Source organism: Scyliorhinus torazame, chromosome 4 (assembly GCF_047496885.1).
Source record: "Scyliorhinus torazame isolate Kashiwa2021f chromosome 4, sScyTor2.1, whole genome shotgun sequence".
In the NCBI taxonomy this organism is placed as follows: Eukaryota; Metazoa; Chordata; class Chondrichthyes; order Carcharhiniformes; family Scyliorhinidae; genus Scyliorhinus; species Scyliorhinus torazame.
Window position 1 is genome coordinate 251601905 of NC_092710.1, and position 17544 is coordinate 251619448.

The 17544-nt window shown below is 44.2% G+C and overlaps 1 protein-coding gene across 4 annotated transcripts in view; it reads left to right on the forward strand.

Moving 5' to 3' along the window:
* The window catches only part of LOC140410879 (NADP-dependent malic enzyme-like), a 955016-nt gene that overhangs the window by 837931 nt on the left and 99541 nt on the right, over positions 1-17544 (forward strand). For all 4 annotated transcript variants that reach the window (XM_072499644.1, XM_072499640.1, XM_072499642.1 and 1 more), the window contains one exon: positions 1813-1955. In XM_072499644.1, the coding sequence (XP_072355745.1) occupies positions 1813-1955 (143 nt within the window). The remainder of the gene's footprint in view (positions 1-1812; positions 1956-17544) is intronic.

The window sequence follows — 17544 nt, forward strand, 5'->3', positions numbered from 1 at the left end:
AGTTCTGGTCACCTCATTATAGGAAGGACGTGGAGGCTTTGGAGCGGGTGCAGAGGAGATTTACCAGGATGTTGCCTGGTATGGAGGGAAAATCTTATGAGGAAAGGCTGATGGACTTGAGGTCGTTTTCGTTGGAGAGAAGAAGGTTAAGAGGAGACTTAATAGAGGCATACAAAATTATCAGGGGGTTAGATAGGGTGGACAGTGAGAGCCTTCTCCCACGGGTGGAAATGGCTGGCACGAGGGGACATAACTTTAAACTGAGGGGTAATAGATATAGGACAGAGGTCAGAGGTAGGTTCTTTACGCAAAGAGTAGTGAGGCCGTGGAATGCCCTACCTGCTACAGTAGTGAACTCGCCAACATTGAGGGCATTTAAAAGTTTATTGGATAAACATGGATGATAATGGCATAGTGTAGGTTAGATGGCTTTTGTTTCGGTGCAACATCGTGGGCCGAAGGGCCTGTACTGCGCTGTATCGTTCTATGTTCTATGTTCTATTTTATGTGCCGTCCCTGCTGATAACCTATCCAGCAGGACACGTAAAATCCTATCCATTCTCGAGGTTTGCTATCATGTTTGGCAGCATTTTAATTTTCTTAGAATCATAGAATTTCCAGTGCTGAAGGAGGCCGTTCAGTCCGTCGAGTCTGCACCGGCCCTTGGAAAGAGCACCTTACTTAACCCCACACCTGCACCCTAACTGCGTAACTCAGTAACCCCACTAACCATTTTGGACACTAAGGGCAATTTATCATGGCCAATTGGACTGTGGGAGAAAACCGGTGCACCCGGAGAAAACCCGCGCAGACACTGAGAAAACGTGCAGACTCCGCACAGACAGTGACCCAAACTAGGAATCGAACCTGGGACCCTGGAGCTGTGAAGCAACAGTGCTAACCACTGTGCTGCCGTGCCCACAACAATTTTGGAGAACATTGAGAAACAGAAATTCTGTGCTGTATTTTCATTCAAATCATGTAATATTGACATATTATGGTATTTCAACTCATACATGTAATTTGTGTTTGAACAATATTACTCTGAAACACTTGTTTGCAACTGTAATTTGCATTTTATTGCAATATTAATGTTGTTTTGAACAGCTGTGTTTATGAAAATACCATATAAAGAGATTACTTAGAAGTTTAACCCAGTTTGAATACTGTTTAAAAACGAATGCCATAACATTTATGATATATTCGTGCATGCCATTATTGTGTTGGAAATTTATTGTTGAGCTCTATAAATTTGTATTGCAAACTTCTTTTGACTGAAAAATGCATAGAGACAAATTAAGTATATTAGATGTACAATTATTGACAGTAGTCAATGAAGTAAAGGCTGCTGTTTTTTGATCTGGTTTAAATATCAGAGATATCAATACTTGCCTGAGGCTTCAACCCTGAATAGCTGCTCAACACAAATAACTTTAGACACTACATGTACCTGAATGTATTCTGTAGCATTGTTTGCTTCTTTTAGTACCAAACTTCTCCTCCCTACGGTAGTACCAATCTGTGGAAACGTCAGCGCAAATCAAAAACATATTTCCAACTTTCTGTTGAAGAGAAATGATTAGGCATATCCTACATTGTTCACTTTTTCAGGATTTTGGGGGTTTGAATATGAGATGGTTATTGATAGTACTCGTATGAATTCTGCCCTGTGTGAGTTTAAAAGTGTTTGTGGCTCTCATTCCTAACCTTTTATTATAATATCTTGTGCCTTGCATTTTCCTTTGGAGTGTGAGTTTTGAAGTACACGGAATAGAATCTTGCTCATTGATTTTATTTGACTGTTCCTTCCAGGCGTTTCTGCAATTGGTGGTGCATTTACAGAACAGATTATCAGAGACATGGCGAGCTTCAATGAGAAGCCAATTATATTTGCTTTAAGCAATCCAACCAGCAAAGCAGAGTGTACTGCTGAGCAATGTTATCACTTAACAGAGGTATTGTATCCAGTTTACACAAGTAACTTTACTTTCTGATGTAATTAAAGTTTTACCATCTAAAATTCAAATGACCATACCAACAATGTCTTTTTAAATCGTTTCAATTAAGGGGCAATTCAGCGTGGCCAATCCACCTACCCTGCACATCTTTGGGTTGTGAGGGTGAGACCCATGCAGGCATGGGGAGAATGTCCACATGGACAGTGACCCGGGCCGGGATCGAACCCAGGTCCTCGGCGGCATGAGGCAGCAGTGCTAGCCACTGCGCTGCTGTGCCACCCCAGCAATGTTAATTATTGCTGACTTCTGTGAACTCATCACTGATTTTAAAATAACTCCATTAGAATGCTACATTTTATTGGCTAACATGACTGCTTTATCGTACTACATTTTATTGGCTAGCATGACTGATTTATCATATAAAATGCAACTCATAATGAGCACAACAATTCCAGAGTGAACATTTGGAAAGATGATTAACTAACAATTGCTTGTTATTATTTTATATGGCCCAGAAGAATAAAATTAGTCCATCATAATAGATGTTTTTTTGTTTATAATAGCTTTACTTTGCTGACTGATTGTGTTTCGAAGTACTGGATATGCTGGCATTCAATATGATGTCTTGCGAAAGACATGGAAGCAGCAAATAAAATCACAATTTTGAAGAAAAGCATTGCTGCTGTCTGATATTGACACATTTATCTTGTCAATGCAGTTTTGATCCTGAGGATTAAATGGTCACAGTTCCTGTGCAGCAAATGTGATATCATTTTCCTGAAATCTCTGAAAAATTGCAATACATTGATTCAAGTACACACAGGAGGTAGATTTAAGTGACATGGTTAATATTTATTCAGCAGCGCAAACAGCAAGTTTTGTTCTGCTGAAGAGAAACCAAAAAGTGCAAGTTCAGGCTTTATTTTTTACAAGAAACCGGTTTCTAAACAAGTAAAACGTTTTTAAATGTAAACTTCACTTTACAACCACTACCTTTCCATTCCACTACTCTCTCTATCACTACTTAATAGACTTGAAACATTTTAACATTGTTGCCACCTCTTGTAACACACAAATACGAAAATATTCTTCAGTGAAACATTTACACAACATATTTGAAAAGTATATTTTCTGCTGGTTTTATTGCAGAAACACTAAATAGTATAAAAAGGAAACATTTAAATAGATATGAGGGACAGAGCATTTGACTAAATGGACAACTCTTTAAGCAGCTTTGTGGCTTTTTTTTTGTACTTCAAATTCTGATGATCCCATGGTGTATTTTAAATGCCTTAGAGTTCAATTATAGTTTTGATATTCTATCCTGGACTGGAACATATTCTGGGCAAGAAATTAGAATCATTGTTACCCTTTTTGGGCATTTACTTTTGGGTTGAATTGTGTAAGATGCCATATTAGCGAGAGTGTTGGCGCTGGCACAGCTGGAAGTATGCAGAGCAGGTGGTTTAGTTGATGTGCCAATTTGAGGCACAATGCTCCAACTAATACCATCTCTTAACCATGCACAGCTGAATGTGTGTTCAGCAGCAAGAAGAACACATCCTTCCAAGACTATTTAAAAAGATCATCAACTACTTTAATGTTTGTTGCTGTTTGCCCTCTTCAGGTTTTTGGTACTATTCTATCAAGCTTTGGTACTTTCTGTCATTGTTTCAAGTTGCGACACTCATTGTGCCATCTAACAGAGCTGAAAAGGATTTCACTCCTTCAGGGTCAAGCTGGTGTGTGACCATTAGCAGTGAATCATCCACATTGATGCCAGGAATCCAGACAAGAATCACGACCATTCCATCATTCTTGGCGGTTCACCGCACCAGCTGCATTTTAGCCACTACGACAAGCAAAAGCGTGTTTACTGGGTGAAAATGGCTTTGCACTGAAGATTTGTCAGTTGGTTCTGGTGCGCAGTTCACACAAGTGCACAACATATGTACAATAAAAGTCACAAAATGTAATAGGCAGGCAGTTGGTGGTCTGGGACAATGTTCCTGCTTCCTGGTCACTCTGGAGAAGCCTTGCAGTATTTGGTAGAGCAGGTGTCACCATTTATCTTGACTTGCTGCATGATCTTGCCATCATGAGGTAACAGTTCTTGTAATCAGCTTTGAGTACCACATCAGGAGCAGGAACATGAGGACAGGCTGTCTGTAAAGAACTCTTCCAGTTCCAGTACCTACAATCACAGTTCTCTCTCCACCAAGTCTCGCACCTTACCTTGCCAAGTCAGTTGCAGCATGTGCTTGGCCACACTACAGAAATAAAAGTCACCACAAAATCAACACTCCATTTATAAAGGAAATCAGACTATATTGCATGCAGAATTCAACTAATCTGCCATGTGCCTTTTCTTGGTGCCAGTCTTCGTTGTGCCTTTGCATGCCCTAGTGCTGCTACACAGTGTTACCCCAATGGTTGCAAGAAGACTGCCGACTTTCAGTAGAGGAGACTACAGTTGCCCTATGAAGAGGATCTTGAGTAGATCTATGCCGAGAAAGCCCAGTTTCAGACAAAGTATGTCAGCAGAAATCTGGACTGATTGGGTCCACGTTGTGCTAATGGGGTTTGCCACCACTTCTATCCTAGAAAAAATGGACTCCAAGCTCTGCACATCAGCTAGACTCCATCATGTTCCTTGTATTTGAACACAAGGTTTCTGGTACATTTTCCAATCAGTCCGCTTTTATCGGCTGCTCCATTTTAGTCCTCAACTGAGTCCTCTATTGCAGAACTTCTGTGCGACCTCTCCTTCTGGTGATCTGGCAGCTATTTTCTTCTTGGCCTCTGCCCTGGCTGCAGATTATTCTTACCTGGTATCTTGCCATGTGCAAATCTGTCTCTGTTCTTCTCTTAAGAAAAATTAGTCATCCATATCTGGAAGTCCCCAGCATCACAGATCAGATTCAGTTCACTCCACGTGATATCAAGACACAGATGAAGTTCCTTGAAACTGCAAAGGCTCTGGGCCCTGATGATATTCTGGCTACAGTACTGAAGACATTTTCTCCAGAATTTGCCGTGCCCCTAGCAAAGCTGTTCCAGTCCAGCTACAACACTGGCATCTACCCGGCAATGTGGAAAATTGTCCAGATATGTCCTGCGCACACAGAACAGGACAAATCTCTGCCAATTGCCGCTCCATCAGTCTACTTTTGATCATCAGTAAAGTGATGGAAGAGCTCAGCTCATCAACAGTGCTATCAAGCAGCACTTACATAGCAATAACCTGGTCATGGATGCTCAGTTTGGTTTTTACCAGGGTCACTCAAAATGGTTCAAATATGGACAAAAGAGATGAATGCCAGAGGTGAGGTGAGAGTACTTGACATCAAGGCAGCATTAACCGAGTAAGGCATCAAGGAGCCCTAGCAAAACTAGTAGTTGGGGGTGAGGGGGAACTCTCCGCTGGTTGGAGTCATATCTGGCACAAAGGGAGATGGTTGTGGTTGGAGGTCAATCTTCTCAGTTCCAGTACATCGCTGTAGGAGTTCTTAAGGGAAGTGTCCTCGGCCCAACCATCTTCAGCTGCTTTATCAATTACCTTCCTTCCATCATAAGTTCGGAAGTGGAGATGTTTGCTGATGACTGCACAATGTTCACCATTCATGACTCCTCAGATACTGAAGCAGTCCATGCACGAATGCAGTAAGACGTGGACAAAACCAGGCTTGGGCTGAAAAGTGGCAAGTAGCAGTGGTGCCACACAAGTGCCAGGCAATGACCATTTCCAACAAGAGAGGATCTCGCCATTGCCCTTCAATATTCAACAGCATTACCATCGTTGAAACCCCCACTACTAACATGCTGAAGGTTACCATTGACCCGAAACTGAACTGGTCTAGCCATATAAATACTGTGGCTACCTGAGAAGGTCAAAGGAATCCTGCAATACGTAACTCTCCTCCTGATTCCCCAAAGCCTATCCACCATCTACAAGGCACAAGTCAGGAGTGTGATGGAATATTCTCCATTTACCTAGATGAATGCACCACCAATAACATTCAACACCATCCAGAACAAAGCAGCCCGCTTGATTACTACCCCTACCACAAACATTCACTTCCTCCACCACCAATGAACAGTGGCAGCAGTGTGTATTATCTACAAGATGCATTGGAGGAACTCACCAAGGTTCCTAATGCAGCACTTTCCAAACCCACAATAATCTAGAATGACAATAGCAGCAGATACCGAGGAACACCACCACCTGGATGTTCTCCTCCAAATCACTTGCCGTCCTGACTTGGAAATATGTCGCCCTTCCTTCACTGTCGCCGGGTCACTGTTCCCTCCCTAACAGCACTATGGATATGCCTACACCTCAAGGACTGCAGTGGTTTGAGAAGGCAGCTCACCACCACCTTCTGAAGGACAACTAGGGATGGGCAATAAATGCTGACCTAGCCAGTGACGTCCACATCCTATAAATTAATTTAAAAGAAGTATCTGAGCTTCTGGCTGCGAGTGTGAAATTGATGTGCTGTGTTCTGCCTCTTCCACCATTGCCTGATCAGGATGTCTTGGGGCATCTGAATGCAGGATAGCACAGTGGTAGAGTTCTGGTCCGTTGCTTCCATATTGCAGGGTATTTTGTATTAATTCCTAAGATGTGAGTGTTGCTGGTTAGGCCTGCATTTGCTGAAATTCCATATTGCCCTTGAAATATGTGGCATGCTGCGTTCTTGAACTGCTGCAGTCCTTGTGGTGTAGGTATACCCACTGTACTGTCAGGACCGGAGCTCCAGGAGTTTGACCCAGCGACAGTGAAGGACTGGCAATGTCGTTCCAAGTTAATATAGTCTAACGTGACAACCTATGATCTGTGGACTTCAAAACAAAATTCAGTGCTGTAGACCTTTCATTTTATTCCGTAAATTAAGGAGTCCTGCATTTTGTAACACATAACTGCATACCAAAATGTTCTTAATTGTGCAATCATTTTATTAATTTATACTTTTTATTTCAATAAGCATCTTTAACTTCTGAATTATATTTTATTTATATCATCATCATAATCCGGCATTTTCTGCCTTGATTTTTTTCAATGAACCAAATTCGCTATCTTTCTAAATCAAGTTGAGTTGTCGTTTGGAGGGGTACCTGCAGAAGATGTTTCCATCTGTCTGCTGCCGTTGGCCTTCTCGATGGTCACTCAAAAGAGAGTGTGTGATGAGGGGGAAGTGATGTGTGAGGAAGAGGTTGGGTATGAAGATACCATCGCCTTCAATGGTTTGAGCCCTGTCATTGGCCCTGGTCTCAATTATGGCAAATACCATATGTGAGGACATGCATCTGTTCCAGCCCCTGCAGGTTAGGTGCTGCTACCCCCAAATGTAAATATTCGGTGCATGAGGGTGCGGAAAATCATATAATTAATAGGTATAAGTCTTGATTGATAGAGGTTGCTGGTAGATGAATGATGGGGTGTGATGAATTGAGCAGCGCCTGAGACTATTAGTGCAGACAGTAGGATGTGGCATTTGAAGACGCATTCACTGACCTTGACCACTTGTGTGGTCATTGAACTTCCTTGTGGCACTGCCCCACATTCTTGAAGCTAGACTCCTGTATTTGACTGTCACAACTACCTATTCCCACTGTCATCTCAACCTAAGTGTGGAGGACCTCCTGGCCCTCCCTATAGTTCTTCCAGCCAGTCAAAATATTAGCCCTCCTGCGAATGCATTCAGCCAATCAATATTAAGGTTACTGCAGGCTGGAAGCTGAAAACATTGAACTCGGCAGTCTACAAAGTTGTCAAGAAACTTTCTTTGCGATGAACGGGCAGCGGAATAAGTACACATTTTGGTGGCTATCCAACTTGGCCTCCTTTTCGCTTTAAAAAAAAAAAAAAATTCTTGCAAATCTAACTTTGTGTGCAATTTGGCTGAATGCAGAAAAGATTACATTCCTTGTGTAAATTCTATTACAAGCTATTTTGAATTCCCCGAAGAAAGTTTACTTGTTGAAAGGCAATTGGGCTGTGTCAGCTGCCTTGGGTGTAAAGCTGCCCATCAGCAACCATTCCTGCTTTACATGTTTCTACAAGTGAAAGATTGACCTGATTGCTTGATCATTCTTTTCATTTTTTCTCTCTGGATAATGTTCTACGTATCTGCAAAATGGACTGTGGGAACTAGGGAGCACAGAAAATAATAGATAATTGATCTAAACTAGTATGGCAGGGGGGTGGGTACCGGAGAAATAGGTCAGAAGGTGAAAAAATTAAGGGAGAACGAGGGAATATGGACAGTATGGCTCTGAGGAAGAGCAGACAGGGAGATGTTGCTGAAAACAGCGGGACTGGTGGCCTGAAGTGCATATGTTTTAATGCAAGAAGTATAACAGGTAAGGCAGATGAACTGAGAGCTTGGATTAGTACTTGGAACTATGATGTTGTTGCCATTACAGAGATCTGGTTGAGGGAAGGACAGGATTGGCAGCTAAACGTTCCAGGAATTAGATGTTTCAGGCGGGATAGAGGGGGATGTAAAAGGGGTGGAGGAGTTGCGCTACTGGTTAGGGAGAATATCACAACTGTACTGCGGGACGACACCTCAGAGGGCAGTGAGGCTATACGGGTAGAGATCAGGAATAAGAAGGGTGCAGTCACAATGTTGGGGGTTTACTACAGGCCCCCAACAGCCAGCGGGAGTTAGAGGAGCAGATAGGTAGACAGATTTTGGAAAGGAGTAAAAGCAACAGGGTTGTTGTGATGGGAGACTTTAACTTCCCCAATATTGACTGGGACTCACTTAGTGCCAGGGGCTTGGACAGGGCAGGGTTTGTAAGGAGCCTCCAGGAGGGCTTCTTGAAACAATATGTAGATAGTCCAACTAGGGAAGGGGCTATACGGACCTGGTATTGGGGAATGAGCCCGGCCAGGTGGTAGAAATTTCAGTAGGGGAGCATTTTGGGAACAGTGACCACAATTCAGTAAGTTTTCAAGTGCTGGTGGACAAGGATAAAAGTGGTCCTAGGGTGAATGTGCTAAATTGGGGGAAGGCTAATTATCACAATATTAGGCAGGAACTGAAGAACCTAGATTGGGGGCGGATGTTTGAGGGTAAATCAACATCTGACACGTGGGAGGCTTTCAAATGTCAGTTGAAAGGAATTCAGGACCGGCATGTTCCTGTGCGGAAGAAGGATAATGATGGCAAATTTCGGGAACCGTGGATAACGAGAGATATTGTAGGCCTTGTCAAAAAGAAAAAGGGGGCATTTGTCAGGGCTAAAAGGCTGGGAACAGACAAAGCCTGTGTGGAATATAAGGAAAGTAGGAAGGAACTTAAGCAAGGAGTCAGGAGGGCTAGAAGGGGTCACAAAAAGTCATTGGCAAATAGGGTTAAGGAAAATCCCAAGGCGTTTTACACGTACATAAAAAGCAAGAGGGTAGCCAGGGAAAGGGTTGGCCCACTGAAGGACAGGCGAGGGAATCTATGTGTGGGGCCAGAGGAAATGGGCGAGGTACTAAATGAATACTTTGTATCAGTATTCACCAAAGAGAAGGAATTGGTGAATGTTGAGTCTGGAGAAGGGTGTGTAGATAGCCTGGGTCACATTGAGATCCAAAAAGACGAGGTGTTGGGCGTCTTGAGAAATATTAAGGTAGAAACGTCCCCAGGGCCTGATGGGATCTACCCCAGAATACTGAAGGAGGCTAGAGAGGAAACTGCTGAGGCCTTGACAGAAATCTTTGGATCCTCACTGTCTTCAGGTGATGTCCCAGAGGACTGGAGAATAGGCAATGTTGTTCCTTTGTTTAAGAAGGGTAGCAAGGATAATCCAGGGAACTAAAGGCCGGTGAGCCTTACGTCAGTGGTCGAGAAATTACTGGAGAGAATTCTTCGAGACAGGATGTACTCCCATTTGGAAGCAAATGGATGTATTAGCGAGAGGCTACACGGTTTGTGAAGGAGAGGTCATGTCTCACTAACTTGATAGAGTTTTTCGAGGAGGTCACAAAAATGATTGATGCAGGCAGGGTAGTGGATGTTGTTTATATGGACTTCAGTAAGGCCTGTGACAAGGTCCCTCATGGCAGACTAGTACAAAAGGTGAAGTCACATGGGATCAGGGGTGAGCTGGCAAGATGGATACAGAACTGGCTAGGTCATAGAAGGCAGAGAGTAGCAATGGAAGGGTGCTTTTCTGATTGGAGGGCTGTGACTAGTGGTGTTCCGCAGGGATCCATGCTGGGACCTTTGCTGTTCGTAGTATATATAAATGATTTGGAGGAAAATGTAACGGGTCTGATTAGTAAGTTTGCAGACGTCACAAAGGTTGGTGGAATTGCGGATAGCAATGAGGACTGTCAGAGGATGCAGCAGGAGTTGGATCGTTTGGAGACTTGGGCGGCGAGATGGCAGATGGAGTTTAATCCGGACAAATGTGAGGTAATGCATTTTGGAAGGTCTAATGCAGGAAGGGAATATACAGTGAATGGTAGAACCCTCAAGAGTATTGACAGTCAGAGAGATCTAGGTGTACAGGTCAACAGGTCACTGAAAGGGGCAACACAGGTGGAGAAGGTAGTCAGGAAGGCATATGGCATGCTTGCCTTCATTGGCCGGGGCATTGAGTATAAAAATTGGCAAGTCATGTTGCAGCTGTATAGAACCTTAATTAGGCCACACTTGGAGTATAGTGTTCAATTCTGGTCGCCACACTACCAGAAGGATGTGGAGGCTTTAGAGAGGGTGCAGAAGAGATTTACCAGAATGTTGCCTGGTATGGAGGGCATTAGCTATGAGGAGCGGTTGAATAAACTTGGTTTGTTCTCACAGGAAAGATGGAGGTTGAGGGACGACCTGACAGAGGTCTACAAAATTATGAGGGGCATAGACAGAGTGGATGGTCACAGGCTTTTTCCCAGGGTAGAGGGGTCAATTACTCGGGAGCATAGGTTTAAGGTGCGAGGGGCAAGGTTTAGAGGAGATGTGCGAGGCAGGTTTTTTACACAGAGGGTAGTGGGTGCCTGGAACTCGCTGCCGGAGGAGGTTGTGGAAGCAGGGACGATAGTGACGTTTAAGGGGCATCTTGACAAATACATGAATAGGATGGGAATAGAAGGATACGGACCCCGGAAGTGCAGAAGATTTTAGTTTAGACGGGCAGCATGGTCGGAGCAGGCTTGGAGGGCCGAAGGGCCTGTTCCTGTGCTGTACTTTTCTTTGTTCTTAGTTCTTTAAACATTTACTTTAAAGTTCTCCACTATTCAAACATCCTTCACATGCAATAGGAACTTGCTGCTGAGGAATCACATGCACGTCGCATGTGATTCATTACTTCACTCTTACGTGAAGAGATGGACGTTTTCCCTTAGTATGGAACTGCAAGCGATGGCTTTGGCCGTGAACCCAGCCTTATATAGACACTGTATAATTAAGAGCAATGCATCTCAATACAACCATTTGGTTCCTGCTATTAAGCCCAAGATTTTGGATTTGCGATTCCTAGAGAGAGTCAACCAAGGATTGATTCAGTTCAAGGTCACTGTCCTGCATTTGGTCATTTATGAGATATCCTCATTACCAAGTGTTTTCATAAGAAAAGTAATTCTCATAAGTAAGTGCGGCATGTGGCACAGTGGTTAAAACTGCTGCCTCACAGCACTAGGGATCCGGATTCAATTGCGACCTTACGTGATTGTCTATGTGGAGTTTGCACGTTCTCCCCGTGTCTGCGTGGATTCCCTCTAGTTGCTCCTGTTACCTCCCACAGTCCAAGGATGTGCAAGTTAGATGGATTGGATTGGTGTATTGTCACGTGTACTGAGGTACAGTGAAAAGTACTGATCTGCATGCAGCTCCGACAGATCATTCCATACATGAAAAGAAAATACATAGTCGGGCAAACATGAAATACACAATGTAAATATGTAGTCACAGACATCGGGTAAAGCATACAGGAGTGTAGTACTACTCAGTAGAGATCAGATCAGTCCATAAGTCCTTCAGTCCATAAGTCTATCAGTCCATAATCAGTTTAGGAATCTGATACCAGCGGGGAAGAAGCTGTTTTTGAATCTGTTTGTACGTGTTCTCAGACTTTTGTATCTCCTGCCCGGTGGAAGAAATTGTAAGAGTGAGTAAGCCATGTGGGTCTTTGATTATGCATCCCGCTTTCCCAAAGCAGCGGGAGGTATAGACAGAGTCAATGGATGGGAGGCGGGTTCATGTGATGGACTGGGCAACATTCACGACTCTCTGTAGTTTCTTCTGGTCTTGGGCCGAGCGGTTGCCATATCAGGTTGTGATGGAGCCAGATAGGATGATTGGACATGCTGAAGTTCCTTTGTTTTGTGGGGATAGGGCCTAGGTAGGGTGCTCTTTCGGAGATTCTGTGTAGACTCAATGGGTGCAATGGCCTCCTTCTGCACCGTAGGGATTCCATGGTTCTAAATCTGGGGGATATATATCATGTACTTCCCAAGCAGTAGGTACAGACTCCGGCTTCCATTTACCCAAAGTATTTAGGTAGTCCGCGACCCATTTTTAACCTAAAAAGAATTATTGTACTTGAAAGTTGCACATTACAAGGTTACAAGGACAGTGGGGGATTTAGTTCATATTGCTCAGAATAGTCATAGAACTGATGGACAGAAAAGTGAAATGGAACTTGTGTGTTCTACTGCTGGAGCAATGATCTCAGGATCCTATTTTAAATTCCCACCCTCAATATTAGAGGAAGGTGTCTGCCTCAAAGTCCAGATTTATCTCTGGATACTAAGACTTAAAACGGTTACCACCCATGTGGTCCTCGGTGTACATATATTTCGGATAGACTCAAGTTACGTTTGTTCACACAATGACCCTTTCACAGTGCTTTTCTGTTGGAGATTGCTAGCTCTAGCTAAAAGTATGCCAGCAGATTTTATCAGATGACCTGACACTTGAATCGTTAAGAGTGTATTGCCTTCCATTGGTAATTGAAAAAAAAACAACTCTGGAAAACCCAATTGGATGAGTTTTGATTATCAAATAAATATTTTTTTCCTCTCATACGAGCTCCTGGCCCCTATGATTTTTCTCCCCTGTGGCTTGCATTCAATCCTGGGAAATTATTCTTTAATTCTTGGAGATTATAGGGCAGACATTTACTTAATTTGAATGGAATGAAAAATTAGTATTTTCTTGCTCTGCCTGTAGCATTCAGTCTTAATGCAACTCCTCCAGATCATTTTAAACCTTGATGAATACTGTCATTTCAGCCTCTCTTTTTCACTCTCTTCTGAAAATGTTATAACCAGAAATATTAAATTTAACCTGACTTCCATATCTAAACTCCTACCTCCCCATGTTTCTAACTCAGAATTTGCTTTGTGCATTTGTGTATACATATTCCATCCTGACCCTTCTTGGGAGACCTGACTCCAGTTTTTTAGGACCAGCTGCTAAGTTTTTAGCTCACACTCTTGGAATTAGATACAAATCCGATGAGCTATGTTGCAATAGTAGGCTTTCTTCACTGTCAGCAGTACATAGAACATAGAACATTACAGCGCAGTACAGGCCCTTCGGCCCTCAATGTTGCGCCGACCTGTGAAACCACTCTAAAGCCCATCTACACTATTCCCTTATCGTCCATATGTCTATCCAATGACCATTTGAATGCCCTTCATGTTGGCGAGTCCACTACTGTTGCATGCAGGGCATTCCACACCCTTACTACTCTCTGAGTAAAGAACCTACCTCTGACATCTGTCTTATATCTATTTCCCCTCAATTTAAATCTATGTCCCCTCGTGCTAGACATCACCATCCGAGGAAAAAGGCTCTCACTGTCTACCCGATCCAATCCTCTGATCAGCTTGTATGCCTCAATTAAGTCTTAACCTTCTCTCTAACGAAAACAGCCTCAAGTCCCTCAGCCTTTCCTCATAAGATCTTCCCTCCATACCAGGCAACATTCTGGTAAATCTCCTCTGCACCCTTTCCAATGCTTCGACATCCTTCCTATAATGCGGTGGCCAGAATTGCACGCAATACTCCAAATGCGGCCGCACCAGAGTTTTGTACAGCTGCAACATGACCTCTTGGCTCCGAAACTCAATCCCTCTACCAATAAAAGCTAACACACCGTACGCCTTCTTAACAACCCTCTCAACCTGAGTGGCAACTTTCAGGGATTTATGTAGATTTCATAGAATTTACAGTGCAGAAGGAGGCCATTCGGCCCATCGAGTCTGCACCGGCTCTTGGAAAGAGCACCCCACCCAAGGCCAACACCTCCACCCCATCCCCACAACCCAGAAACCCCACCCAACACCAAGGGCAATTTTGGACACTAAGGGCAATTTATCATGGCCAATCCACCTAACCTGCACATCTTTGGACTGTGGGAGGAAACCGGAGCACCCGGAGGAAACCCACGCACACACGGGGAGAATGTGCAGACTCCGCACAGACAGTGACCCAAGCCGGAATCGAACCTGGGACCCTGGAGCTGTGAAGCAATTGTGCTATCCGCAATGCTACCGTGCTGCCCCATGGACACCGAGGTCTCTCTGCTCATCCACACTGCCAAGAATCTTACCATTAGCCCAGTACTCTGTCTTCCTGTTATTCCTTCCAAAATGAATCACCTCACACTTTTCTGCATTAAACTCCATTTGCCACCTCTCAGCCCAGCGCTGCAGCTTATCTATGTCCCTCTGTAACTTGTAACATCCTTCCGCACTGTCCACAACTCCACCGACTTTAGTATCATCTGCAAATTTACTCACCCATCCTTCTAAGCCCTCCTCCAGATCATTTATAAAAATGACAAACAGCAGTGTCCCCAAAACAGATCCTTGTGGTACACCACCAGTAACTGGACTCCAGTCTGAACACTTCCCATCAACCACCACCCTTTGTCTTCTTCCAGCTAGCCAACCTCTGATCCAAACTGCTAAATCACCCTGAATCCCACACCTCCGTATTTTCTGCAGCAGCTGACTGTGGGGAACCTTATCAAACTCTTTACTGAAATCCATATACACCACATCAACTGCTTTACCCTCATCCACCTGTTTGGTCACCTTCTCAAAGAACTCAATAAAGTTTGTGAGGCACGACCTACCCTTCACGAAACCGTGTTGACTATGTCTAATCAAATTATTCCTTTCCAGATGATTATACACCCTATCTCTTATAAACCTTTCCAAGATTTTGCCCACAACAGAAGTAAGGCTCACTGGTCTATAGTTACCGAGTTGTCTCTACTCCCCTTCTTGAACAAGGGGACAACATTTTCTATCCTCCATTCTTCTGGCACTATTCCTGTTGACAAAGATGACTTAAAGATCAAAGCCATAGGCTCAGCAATCTCCTCCCTAGCTTCCCAGAGAATCCTAGGATAAATCCCATCCGGCCCAGGGGACTTATCTATTTTCACACTTTCCAGAATTGTTAACACCTCCTCCTTATGAACCTCAAGCCCTTCTAGTCTAGTAGCCTTAATCTCAGTATTCTCCTCGACAACATTGTCTTTTTCCTGTGTGAATACTGATGAAAAATATTCATTTAGCACCTCTCCTATCTCCTCGGACTCCAAGCACAACTTCTCACTACTGTACTTGACTGGCCCTACTCTTACCCTCGTAATTCTTTTATTCCTGACATATCTATAGAAAGCTTTGGGGTTATCCATGATCCTACCTGCCAAAGACTTCTCATGTCCCCTCCTGGCTCTTCGTAGCTCTCTCTTTAGGTCCTTCCTAGCTAACGTGTAACTCTCGAGTGCCCTTACTGAACCTTCATGTCTCATCTTTACATAAGCCTCCTTCTTCCTCTTGACAAGTGTTTCGACTGCCTTAGTAAACCACGGTTCCCTTGCTCGACCACTTCCTCCCTGCCTGACAGGTACATACTTATCAAGGACACGCAGTAGCTGTTCCTTGAACAAGCTCCACATTTCCATTGTGCCCAACCCCTGCAGTTTTCCTCTCCATCTGATGCATCCTAAGTCTTGCCTCATCGCATCATAATTGCCTTTCCCCCAGATATAACTCTTGCCCTGGGGTATATACCTATCCTTTCCATCACTAAAGTAAACGTAATCGAATTGTGGTCACTATCACCAAAGTGCTCACCTACCTCCAAATCTAACACCTGTCCTGGCTCATTACCCAGTACCAAATCCAAAACGGCCTCGCCTCTCGTTGGCCTATCTACATACTGTGTCAGGAAACCCTCCTGCACACATTGGACAAAAACGGACCCATCTAAAGTACTCGAACTATAGCGTTTCCAGTCAATATTTGGAAAGTTAAAGTCCCCCATAACAACTACCCTGTTGCATTCGCTCCTATCAAGAATCATCTTTGCAATCCTTTCCTCTACATCTCTGGAACTTTTCGGAGGCCTATAGAAAACCCCTAACAGGGTGATCTCTCCTTTCCTGTTTCTAACCTCAGCCCATACTACCTCAATCGACGAGTCCTCATCAAACGTCCTTTCTGCCACCGTAATACTGTCCTTGACTAACAATGCCACCCCTCCCCCTCTTTTACCACCTTCCCTGAGCTTACTGAAATAATCTAAACCCCGGCACCTGCAACAACCATTCCTGTCCCTGCTCTATCCATGTCTCCGAAATGGCCACAACATCGAAGTCCCAGGTACCAACCCATGCCGCAAGTTCACCCACCTTATTCAGGATGCTCCTGGCATTGAAGAAGACACACTTTAAACCACCTTCCTGCCTGCTGGTACACTCCTGCAACTTTAAAACCTTACTCATGACCTCACTACTCTCAACCTCCTGTATACTGGAGCTACAATTCAGGTTCCCAAGCCCCTACTGAACTAGTTTAAACCCTCCCGAAGAGCATTAGCAAATTTCCCCCCAGGATATTGGTACCCCTCTGGTCCAGATGTAGACCATCCCATTTGTAGAGGTCCCACCGGCCCCAGAATGAGCCCCAATTATCCAGAAATCTGAAACCCTCCCTCCTGCACCATCCCTGTAGCCACGCGTTCAACTCCTCTCTTTCCCTATTCCTCGCCTCGCTATCACGTGGCACGGGTAACAACCCAGAGATAATAACTCTGTTTGTCCTAGATCTAAGTTTCCACCCTAGCTCCCTGAATTCCTGCCTTACATCCCTATCCCTTTTCCTACCAATGTCGTTGGTACCTATGTGGACCACGACTTGGGGCTGCTCCCCCTCCCCTTAAGGATCCCAAAATCACGATCCGAGACATCACGCACCCTGGCTGTGAGGCAACACACCAACCGCGAGTCTCTCTCGTTCCCACAGAATCTCCTATCTATCCCCCTAACTATGGAGTCTCCAATGACTAATGCTCTACTCCTCTCCCCTCTTGCCTTCTGAGCAACAGGGACAGACTCTGTGCCAGAGACCTGCACCCCATGACTTACCCCTGTTAAGTCGTCGTCCCCAACAGTATCCAAAGCGGTATACTTGTTACTAATGGGAACGACCACAGGGGATCCCTGTACTGACTGCTTCCTCCCAGTCCCTCTCACCGTCACCCATCTATCTTTATTCTTTGGAGTAACTACATCCCTGAAGCTTCTATCTATGACCACCTCTGCCTCCCGAATGATCCGAAGT